The 12,300-nt window shown below is 28.7% G+C and overlaps 1 protein-coding gene across 1 annotated transcript; it reads right to left on the bottom strand.

Annotated features, from left to right (window-relative positions):
- Positions 1-499: 499 nt before the first annotated feature.
- Positions 500-3,603, bottom strand: LOC149498953 (uncharacterized). Its single transcript, XM_089721422.1, has 2 exons — positions 2,240-3,603; positions 500-503 (listed from the first exon to the last, which is right to left on the bottom strand). The coding sequence occupies exons 1-2, from the start codon at positions 3,601-3,603 to the stop codon at positions 500-502; spliced, it is 1,368 nt and encodes a 455-aa protein (XP_089577548.1).
- Positions 3,604-12,300: the final 8,697 nt, after the last annotated feature.

The following is a 12,300-nucleotide window of genomic DNA, read 5'->3' as shown; positions in this document are numbered from 1 at the left end:
TCAGGATAATAATGCTTTATAATTTGCCAAGGATTAATATGATTATATCCATCCTCGACTTCAATTTCATAATCATAAATATTTTTTACAAACCATTTATGTATACTACTAGTACTAGAATACTGGATTTTTGGCAAATCCACAGCCATCAACGGATTTGATAAGTCTTTACTGTCTACCGTTTGAGACAGACTAGCCGTACCATGAGCGGATACGATCGCTTTAGGTTTAGAAGTCATACCTGTATCTTCTGTGGAAGAAGATGCCATACCTTGCAAAGCCTTTAATACCTCTGGAGATTGAGTGAGTTCCTCAATCCATTTTTTAAGGTCTTTAGAAGGGGTTTGTTTACTAAGGATTTTAGTGAGATCTTCAGAATGCTTAGAAAGAGCTTTAGTGGGTGAATCGGATTCTTGTTTAGGTTCTTTTCCCTTATCCTTCTTCTTTCCCATTGTTCTGTAAGAATTCTCGAGTCAGAAAGTCTGGTATATTATTAGCATCACCTTTAATATACTCAATATCAAATTCAAAAATACTTAATAGTGCTTGCCATCTAGCAAAAATTTGTTTAGAAGCAAGATTTTGAACATCTTTTTGCAAAACATCTTTTGCAGATTTACAATCAATACGAAGTAAAAACTTTTGGTTTAACAAATCAGATTGAAACTTATTTATACATATCACTATACTTAAAATTTCTTTTTTAATAGTAGAATAGTTTATCTGTGTCTGGTTCCAATGTCCAGACGTATATTGAATTATACGTTCTTTACCATTGATTTTTTGTTTTAATATGCCTCCATAACCTATATTGGATGCATCTGTTTCTACAATTTTAAATGTAGTTGGATTGGGAATATATAAATAAGGAATTTCTTTAACTAATGATTTAATTTGTTTGACCAATTGTGTATGCTTGTTGGTCCAGGGACCAGCATTTTTTTCTAAGCCTATCATGTAAAGGTTTTATCATACAATTTAAATTAGGATAAAAATCAAGAACATAATTTAAACAACCAAGAAATCTCTGAAGTTGTACTTTATTAGTTATTTCATTAGGAAATTTTTCTCCAAATACTAAAGTTCTTTCTATAGGTTGTATAATTCCTTGTTCAATATAATGGCCCAAAAATCTAATTTTAGTTTTAAATAAATCCATTTTTGTTTTACTAAGTGCTAAACCATTTTTTTCTATAATCATACAGAAAGTTTTTAAATGTTTAAAATGGTTTTCAATGGTTTGACTAAATACTAACACATCATCAATATAGACTATACAAAACTGTGAATATGGGTTAAATATATCATTCATTATTCTTTGGAATTCTGAAGGTGCATTTTTTAATCCAAATGGCATTACATTCCATTCATATTGACCGAAAGGAACTGTAAATGCGGTTTTATATCTATCTTAACAACCTGATTTCATGTCAAATTTACTAAAAATATTAGCATTATATAATTTCTTTAGAAGATCTTTTTTATTTGGAATGGGGTACCTTATCCATTTTAAAGCTGCATTTAGTGGTTTATAATTTATAACTAATCTTGGTACTCCTCTTTCTATCTCTGCATTTTTATTAACATAAAATGCCGCACATGACCATGGGCTTCTTGACTTACAAATTAATTTTTTATTTTCTAAATCTTTGATTTCTTTTTTACAATGTTCGATTAATTCAGGATTCATTTGAATTGGTCTGGCTTTAGTTGTTATAGTTCTTTCATCAAAATTATTTTCATATGGTAAGTCAACTATGTGCTGTTTACGATTCCAAAAAGCATTTGGATGGTCTGCACAAAGTTTTTTCTCCATATAATCTTTTAGGTTTTTTATTTTATTTTGTATAAATTCAGTTTCTAATTGTTCTTTAATTCTTTTTAAACACATATTATTTTTTAAATCTTTTAAATCTGTTCTTTACCCTTGACTTTAGCATCTATAATTGGTTTTTCTTCTAATAAGTTTTCTATTCTTTTTAATTGGGTATTTAAACAAATTAAACTTGCATTACTAAAATTATTTTGTTCAATTAGTTTTTTATCTGTATCATTTTCTCTAGCTATTTTATATGGAGCACAAATAATTTCATTATCTTGATATTTTAGTTTACTAATTGTTTTAGGTGGAAAATCACTTTGTATGATTCTATCATTTACAATCCATTCTGGGCGTTTATCTCTGACTGTGATTGGATTTATACTTTTATTAGAATTATTTTCTTTAATTAAGGCAAACCAATCAAAGAATTTGATTTCAGTTTGATTGTTGAGTTTATAATTCAAGTATTCATTTTTTAAATCGTCAAAAGCATGAGTTTTTAGTATTTTATTTAATTTCATCAAATTTTTAGTTTTTGTTATTTCTTTTATTAATCCTTTTTCAATGTCTTCTTTACTGAGTACATTTAATTCTCTATTTATTTCATTTATATTTTCAGTTATAGCTGAAGCTGTTGGTGATTCAGGTGAAGAATTTACTAAATTTGATTGCTGGTTTATATAGGTGTCGACAGGATTATAGACTGCTTGAGGAATTGAAGAGCTATAATCAACACCTTTCATTTTACTTAAACTTGGAATATCTGAAGTAGAATACCTGGGTTTGACCAATGTTTGAATAATAGGTTTAGGTTCAGTATCTTTATATTTTGCATAAATTACTGAAGGTATATTTGAAAAGGGTTTGTCATTATCATCTGTGACTACAGAAGATGATGACCCTGTATATCTAGAACTTTGACTTCTATTAAATTTTAATGTAACTTTACCATCTTCATACTGCTCTATTTTTTGTAAATTTATATTTGGTTTTACCTTATCTGGAATAGGAGGAGGTACTATTCCCTCTAAGATCCATTCTTCTGGTAGAGTTATGTCTTTCCATTGAATGATTTTAGGAATTACTGTATTAGTTTTAGTTAAATCTGTTTGTAGGAATCTTGTTTCTCCTACTTTAGGTTGTAACTTATATTTAGTACCAAATGCTGAATTCATTGCTTTATAATGAATCTTATATATCAATGCTATAGGAATTGATCCTTGTTTCATTTTATAATTATGGGTTTTGATTTCTAGAACCATACTTTCTAAAATATTTACATCATTTAATGAAATAGTCATATCTGGGTATACTTCAAAGGATATAGGTCCTTCACTTAAACTGGTTTCAACAGATCCTAACAAAGAATCTTGAAAGTTAAAAAATCTAGCATCTCTAACCACTGCTAATATACTTGTGTTTAATCCTTCTCTAGTTAAAGGTTTTATACCTACTTGGATTAATCCTATGTGGATATACTTATATTTTTTACTTTTATGTTGTTGTAAGGTTTTAGAAGAGAGAAGAGTAATCCTCTCAAATGGCTTACTTAATTGAAAATCTCTTTCTTCTGTTTTTATTACATAATCAGTTTTCCATAAATTAAATTTAGAAACTTTATAGATTTGTTCTTTATCAACTTTAGGAATTTTCCATTCATTAATAGCTTTACTAAAATCCTGCAAAATTAATTCATTTCTATTTATGACCCTTTTTATTTCTGAAGATTCAGAATCATCCGATTTAATACTACTAGCAGATCTACACAATAAAGGATCCATTTTAGAATATCACCAAGTTGCGGCCACTGCCTGGTTATACCCTTACTTAGCCTTTCAACACACGGCCATCAAACGGGTTCAGTAGGCATACCCAAAACTATATATGATACTTCTTAAATGAATTCTTTATTAGTCTAGATGCTTAGTAATATATAAAAGGGACTGGCTCTGATACCAACAAAACAAGTATTATATCCTTGAATTATAAAGTATGGATAAGATACCCCATTCCAAATAAAAAAGATCTTCTAAAGAAACTATATAATGCTAATATTTTTAGTAAATTTGACATGAAATCAGGTTATTGGCAAATACAAATTGCCCCTAAAGATAGATATAAAACCGCATTTACAGTTCCTTTCGGTCAGTATGAATGGAATGTAATGCCATTTGGATTAAAAAATGCACCTTCAGAATTCCAAAGAATAATGAATGATATATTTAACCCATATTCACAGTTTTGTATAGTCTATATTGATGATGTGTTAGTATTTAGTCAAACCATTGAAAACCATTTTAAACATTTAAAAACTTTCTGTATGATTATAGAAAAAAATGGTTTAGCACTTAGTAAAACAAAAATGGATTTATTTAAAACTAAAATGAGATTTTTAGGACATTATATTGAACCAGGAATCATACAACCTATAGAAAGAACTTTAGTATTTGGAGAAAAATTTCCTAATGAAATAACTAATAAAGTACAACTTCAGAGATTTCTTGGTTGTTTAAATTATGTTCTTGATTTTTATCCTAATTTAAATTGTATGATAAAACCTTTACATGATAGGCTTAGAAAAAATGCTGGTCCCTGGACCAACAAGCATACACAATTGGTCAAACAAATTAAATCATTAGTTAAAGAAATTCCTTATTTATATATTCCCAATCCGACTGCATTTAAAATTATAGAAATAGATGCATCCAATATAGGTTATGGAGGCATATTAAAACAAAAAATCAATGGTAAAGAACGTATAATTCAATATACGTCTGGACATTGGAACCAGACACAGATAAACTATTCTACTATTAAAAAAGAAATTTTAAGTATAGTGATATGTATAAATAAGTTTCAATCTGATTTGTTAAACCAAAAGTTTTTACTTCGTATTGATTGTAAATCTACAAAAGATGTTTTGCAAAAAGATGTTCAAAATCTTGCTTCTAAACAAATTTTTGCTAGATGGCAAGCACTATTAAGTATTTTTGAATTTGATATTGAGTATATTAAAGGTGAGGCTAATAATATACCAGACTTTCTGACTCGAGAATTCTTACAGAACAATGGGAAAGAAGAAGGATAAGGGAAAAGAACCTAAACAAGAATCCGATTCACCCACTAAAGCTCTTTCTGAGCATTCTGAAGATCTCACTAAAACCCTTAGTAAACAAACCCCTTCTAAAGACCTTAAAAAATGGATTGAGGAACTCACTCAATCTCCAGAGGTATTAAAGGCTTTGCAAGGTATGGCATCTTCTTCCACAGAAGATACAGGTATGACTTCTAAACCTAAAGCGATCGTATCCGCTCATGGTACGGCTAGTCTGTCTCAAACGGTAGACAGTAAAGACTTATCAAATCTGTTGATGGCTGTGGATTTGCCAAAAATCCAGTATTCTAGTACTAGTAGTATACATAAATGGTTTGTAAAAAATATTTATGATTATGAAATTGAAGTCGAGGATGGATATAATCATATTAATCCTTGGCAAATTATAAAGCATTATTATCCTGAGGATTGGTATTTTGTTCCCACTGATCCTTCAAAACCTCAGGAATATTATCATAATATTTTAATTGATACTGGTTCAGTAAAAATCAAACATAGTTTTGATACTAAAAATAAATCTGTAATTTCTTATTCTTCTATTCAAATAAAACGCGTCATCCATCCCAAGGATTGGCCCGTATCTTCTTTATATACTCCAGTAAGATTTAAAGTTTTACATAAACACAATCCTACATATAATTATTTTGACTATAAAGAAGCTTGGGAAAAGGTTTTTTGTATTCAAAATCCAACTACCACCCATTCGTGGTTAGTATATTTTGCTCAACATATCAGAACTGATTTAAAAATCCCAAATTGGTTTAAAAAGTGGTGGCAGTCAAGAGGTATCTCTGAGGAAATTATTACTCCTGAGATCCTTTCTTTATATCATTATTTTAAATCCCATTATAAACCTAATCCAGGAGAAGTTCATATTCCATCTTTGATGTATTATTGTATGACCTTCTTCACCCCTTGGGTATATCAATGGTATTTTGATTATCAGTATGTCCCAGGAACTCAAATTTCTATGTTAGTAAAAAGACATAAAATAAAATGGTGGGGCTCTTTCAAGAATACCACTACTGAATTAAAAATCAATCAATGGATACAAACTAAAATAGCCAGCTCTTCTAAACCAAGCCTAACCTATGCGAGTACATTAGCCATTCCGGATCATCCTACATTTGGAATCCAGAAAGCCCAATGTCAAGCCCGGTTAGCCGCAGCTAAAACCCCTGAAGAATATAAACTGATCTGTCAAGAAATGTTTCAACAACTTTCTACCAGTTCAGACCTTCCAGTAAATCCATCATCCAGTAAATCTTCCTCTAAAACCAGTCATAAAGGCAAGACTAAAGTCATTTCCTCTTCATCTTCAACTGTATCAATCTCTTCTTTTGAAGATAGTGATGATGAAGTCTCAACGATAAAAATCAAAAGTAAAGCGCATAAAAGAGCAAAAGAGAGAAAGAAAAAATAAAGCAAAAGGAAAAAAGAAAAGAAAAAATAAAAAGAAAAGAAAAGAAAAAGAAGGACACATCATCGTACTCATCTTATTCTGATTCCATATAAAACAAGGCACAAGGAACCTTATTCCTTGATTTCATTATTTGTCAAACTGTAAAGGCCAAGCTCCTGTGCATCCACAGTAAAGATTCGGTGGTAGACAAAGTACTGTTCATCAACAGTAAAAGGCAAACAGTAAAGATTCGGTGGCAGACAAAGTACTGTTCATCAACAGTAAAAGGCAAACAGTAAAGATTCTTCAATTTTCTATATAAAGGGAGCCTTTCCTCTTGTGAAGGCATCGTTGTAATTCACATTTCCTTTCCTAGATAACTCTCTCTCCCTCTCAATTCTCAGTTCTTTGTAAGCATTCAAGGTTAACGAAAGTTTAAATTCTAAAATCTTTGTAAGTTTTACATATTGTATTTCATATTTAAATATTGTATTTATATTTTGTAATTAAATAAAAGTGTGTTTTATTTTAAATTGTTACATCTTAAGTCCGTGTTGACGGCACATTTCTCTTCTTTATAATAATATTTATCTTGGCTTGGTTTAGATCTATTATGTTTTTTATAATGCTTATTTTTATAATGTTTTTTAGGTTGAGAACACTGGCCTGTACAATTCTGGGTAGAGGTCATACCATAATCAAACTGAAATCAAATTCTTTGATTGGTTTGCCTTAATTAAAGAAAATAATTCTAATAAAAGTATAAATCCAATCACAGTCAGAGATAAACGCCCAGAATGGATTGTAAATGATAGAATCATACAAAGTGATTTTCCACCTAAAACAATTAGTAAACTAAAATATCAAGATAATGAAATTATTTGTGCTCCATATAAAATAGCTAGAGAAAATGATACAGATAAAAAACTAATTGAACAAAACAATTTTAGTAATGCAAGTTTAATTTGTTTAAATACCTAATTAAAAAGAATAGAAAACTTATTAGAAGAAAAACCAATTATAGATGCTAAAGTAAAGGGTAAAGAACAGATAAAATCTCATATTTTTAAACCATATCAACTTTCTAAATCTAGTCAAAATGAATTTTTAGGCACATTAAAGGCACATCTAAGTAAACTTGAATTACATTCAGATACTACTCAACAAGTAGCACCTGAAACCCCTCAAGGATCTAGAAATATAAACATTATAGAAGAAAACTCTCAATCTGAAATCAGTGAACTTGAATCAGAAGATATTAAACAATTTGAACTAAACCCTATACAACATAGATACATAGTAAATATATCACATAGAGAATTAGTAAATATATCACCAGATTTAGGCTTAATAGATAAACCCAATTCTATATCTCAATTTAAATATAACGCAACTACAATTTATGAATGGAATATAGATGGACTATCTGAATATAATATATTAAGTATATTACAACAAATGACTATGGCAGCTAATGCTTATAAAATTCAGTCAATTATATCAGACAGAGCTATAGCAGAAATAATTATAGCAGGATTTACAGGTCAACTTAAAGGTTGGTGGGATTATCACCTAACTGACCAACAACATTTAGAAATCTTAAATTCAATCCAAGTAAATGATGAAGGAGATCCAATCTATGATGAAAATGGTGAACCTATTCAAGATGCAGTATCAACATTAATTCTCACCATTTCACTACATTTTATAGGAGATCCATCTCATTTAAAAGATAAAAATGCAGAATTATTAAGTAATTTAAAATGTAAAAAATTAAGTGACTTTCAATATTATAAAACCACTTTTCTTACTAGATTAATGTTAAGAGAAGATTCCAACCAAGCCTTTTGGAAAGAGAAGTTCTTAGCCGGACTACCTTTTTTCTTGGGTGAAAAGGTTAGGAATTATATTAAACAACAATTTGGTAATCCAATACCTTATAATAAATTAACTTATGGACAATTAAATAGTATAATTCAAAGAGAAGGATTACAAATTTGTCATGACTTAAAACTCCAAAGAACTTTGAAATATGAGATGCATAAAACTAAACAAGAATTAGGATCATTTTATAAACAATTTGATTATGGTATGACCTGTACCCAGAATTGTACAGGCCAGTGTTCTCAACCTAAAAAACATTATAAAAATAAGCATTATAAAAAACATAATAGATCTAAACCAAGCCAAGATAAATATTATCATAAAGAAAAGTCAAAACCCCATAAGAAATATAAAAGAAAGCAACCATATAAATCCCCAAATAAAACTTCTTATAAAGATTTAACTTGTTATAATTGTGGTAAAAAAGGACATACGTCAAAATTTTGTAGATTCAATAAAAAACTAAATGAATTAAACCTAGACGTAGAAGTACTAAATAAAATTCATGAACTATATCTCGATTCAGACACCACAGAATCAGAGATAATAGAAAGTGAAAATCAAATTGATGAACTAGGAACAACAACTAGTTCTTCAGAAAAATCTATAAATATGCTTACTAAAGATCAAAGTACACTTTTAGAAGTAGTAAACAATATAACTGATAATGAAACTAAAGCTCAACTTCTTAAAAAATTAATAAAAAGTTTTGAAGAAGAAAAAGAAGTAAAAGAGATAACTCCTAAACTCCAGCCTAATACTTATGATTTAACCACCATATTAAATAAAAATAAACATAAAAATATAGAAGTGGAAATCTCCAATAAAGAATTACGAAAGGAAATTACAAACTTAAAACATGAAGTTAATGAATTAAAACTACAATCTCAACAGAATGCTAAGAAAATAAAATTATTAGAATCTCAACTCATATCTAGTTCTTCTTCTGAAGACCCAGATGATGACATAAAAGACAAAATAAATCAACTAGAAGAAGATGAAGAAGTAAATAGTAATTTTCTATTTTTATTGCAAGAAATTACTTCACGAAAATATTTAGTAAAAATAAACATTAAAATAGCAAATGATTTTATTATAGATGCAATCGCATTATTTGACACAGGAGCAGATTTAAATTGTATAAAATCAGATATAGTACCTCAAAGATATTGGTTAGATACTAAAGAAAAATTGAGTACAGCTAATAAAACTAAATTAGAAATAGTAGGAAAAGTAGAAGCCTTGATTGTAAACCAAGATTTAGAAATAAAAACAGTCTTTCTAATCTCTCCTCAGATAAATTATATGGTAATTTTAGGAACACCCTTTATAAATTTAATAACACCTTATTCTGTTAAAGAAGATTGTATTAAATTCAAAATAAGAAATAAAAAAGCTAGACTTGAATTTACAGAAAAACCTAAACGAAAAAATTTAAATTTATTAAAAGCTCATTCTATTAGAACCTTAGAAATCAACTCATTAATAAAATCCAAGGAAACAGATTTAAAAGATTTAAAAAATAATATGTGTTTAAAAAGAATTAAAGAACAATTAGAAACTGAATTTATACAAAATAAAATAAAAAACCTAAAAGATTATATGGAGAAAAAACTTTGTGCAGACCATCCAAATGCTTTTTGGAATCGTAAACAGCACATAGTTGACTTACCATATGAAAATAATTTTGATGAAAGAACTATAACAACTAAAGCCAGACCAATTCAAATGAATCCTGAATTAATCGAACATTGTAAAAAAGAAATCAAAGATTTAGAAAATAAAAAATTAATTTGTAAGTCAAGAAGCCCATGGTCATGTGCGGCATTTTATGTTAATAAAAATGCAGAGATAGAAAGAGGAGTACCAAGATTAGTTATAAATTATAAACCACTAAATGCAGCTTAGTCTGATCTTCCACATCAGAAATATTGTTTTGATTGTTGTAAATTAATTATAAATCTTTCATCATAGCATTTACTTTAGAATCAACATACTGGTAAATTAATTTGCTTTGTTACTATAAACGGTCCTCTTTGTTTTGTTGGTATCAGAGCAGTTATGGCGTAATTCCTGTCGCCTCTTAAGACAGGTGGCCAGATCCATGGAGGGTTCTCACTGTGTGACACAGTGACGAAACACAGGCTCTTACCTCCAGGATGGCCTACAGGCTGAGGCCTTGTGTGCGTAAGCTGGGTTGTAGTTGTTGAGAGGCAACAAGCGTAAAAAGCTGCTTTGAGGTACCTCAGGTTGTCACGGTCCTTGGACTATGTGGATTTGTTGTTTTAATATGCCTCCATAACCTATATTAGATGCATCGGTTTCTACAATTTTAAAGGCAGTTGGATTAGGAATATATAAATAAGGAATTTCTTTAACTAATGATTTAATTTGTTTTACCAATTGTGTATGCTTGTTGGTCCAGGGACCAGCATTTTTCCTAAGTCTATCATGTAAAGGTTTTATCATACAATTTAAATTAGGATAAAAATCAATGACATAATTTAAACAACCAAGAAATCTCTGAAGTTAAACTTTATTAGTTATTTCATCAGGAAATTTTTCTCCAAATACTAAAGTCCTTTCTATAGGTTGTATGATTCCTGGTTCAATATAATGTCCTAAATAAATCCATTTTAGTTTTACTAAGTGCTAAACCATTTTTTTCTATAATCATACAGAAAGTTTTTAAATGTTTAAAATGATTTTCAATAGTTTGACTAAATACTAACACATCATCAATATAGACTATACAAAATTGGGAATATGGGTTAAATATATCATTCATTATTCTTTGAAATTCTGAAGGTGCATTTTTTAATCCAAATGGCATTACATTCCATTCATATTGACCGAAAGGAACTGTAAATGCTGTTTTATATCTATCTTTAGGGGCAATTTGTATTTGCCAATAACCTGATTTCATGTCAAATTTACTAAAAATATTAGCATTATATAATTTTTTTAGAAGATCTTTTTTATTTGGAATTGGATATCTTATCCATTTTAATGCTGTATTTAAAGGTTTATAGTTTATTACTAATCTTGGTACTCCTCTTTCTATTTCTGCATTTTTATTAACATAAAATGCCGCACATGACCATGGGCTTCTTGACTTACAAATTAATTTTTTATTTTCTAAATCTTTGATTTCTTTTTTACAATGTTCTATTAATTCAGGATTCATCTGAATTGGTCTAGCTTTAGTTGTAATGGTTCTTTCATCAAAAGTATTTTCATATGGTAAAATCAACTATGTGCTGTTTACGATTCCAAAAAGCATTTGGGTGATCTGCACAAAGTTTTTTCTCCATATAATCTTTTAGGTTTTTAATTTTATTTTGTATAAATTCAGTTTCTAATTGTTCTTTAATTCTTTTTAAACACATATTATTTTTTAAATCTTTTAAATCTGTTTCCTTGGATTTTATTAATGAGTTGATTTCTAAGGTTCTAATAGAATGAGCTTTTAATAAATTTAAATTTTTTCGTTTAGCTTTTTCTGTAAATTCAAGGATATAATACTTGAGGTACCTCTTAATATAATATATTAAGTATATTACAACAAATGACTATGGCAGCTAATGCTTATAAAACTCAGTCAATTATATCAGATAGAGCTATAGCAGAAATAATTATAGCAGGATTTACAAGTCAACTTAAAGGTTGGTGGGATTATCACCTAACTGACCAACAACATTTAGAAATCTTAAATTCAGTCCAAGTAAATGATGAAGGAGATCCAATCTATGATGAAAATGGTGAACCTATTCAAGATGCAGTATCAACATTAATTCTCACCATTTCACTACATTTTATAGGAGATCCATCTCATTTAAAAGATAAAAATGCAGAATTATTAAGTAATTTAAAATGTAAAAAATTAAGTGACTTTCAATATTATAAAACCACTTTTCTTACTAGATTAATGTTAAGAGAAGATTCCAACAAAGCCTTTTGGAAAGAGAAGTTCTTAGCCGGACTACCTTTTTTCTTGGGTGAAAAGGTTAGGAATTATATTAAACAACAATTTGGTAATCCAATACCTTATAATAAATTAACTTATGGACAATTAAA

The sequence above is a fragment of the Jatropha curcas genome, chromosome 1, assembly GCF_041381405.1.
Source record: "Jatropha curcas cultivar XTBG-Jc1 chromosome 1, XTBG_Jcur_1.0, whole genome shotgun sequence".
NCBI lineage: Eukaryota > Viridiplantae > Streptophyta > Magnoliopsida > Malpighiales > Euphorbiaceae > Jatropha > Jatropha curcas.
Note: the sequence above shows the minus strand (reverse complement) of the source record. Positions and strands in the feature narration are given on the sequence as shown.

What these genes read in the sequence shown, in the direction of transcription:
- LOC149498953 (XM_089721422.1), bottom strand. Translation starts at nt 3,603, where the DNA reads ATGGATCCTTTATTGTGTAGATCTGCTAGTAGTATTAAATCGGATGAT.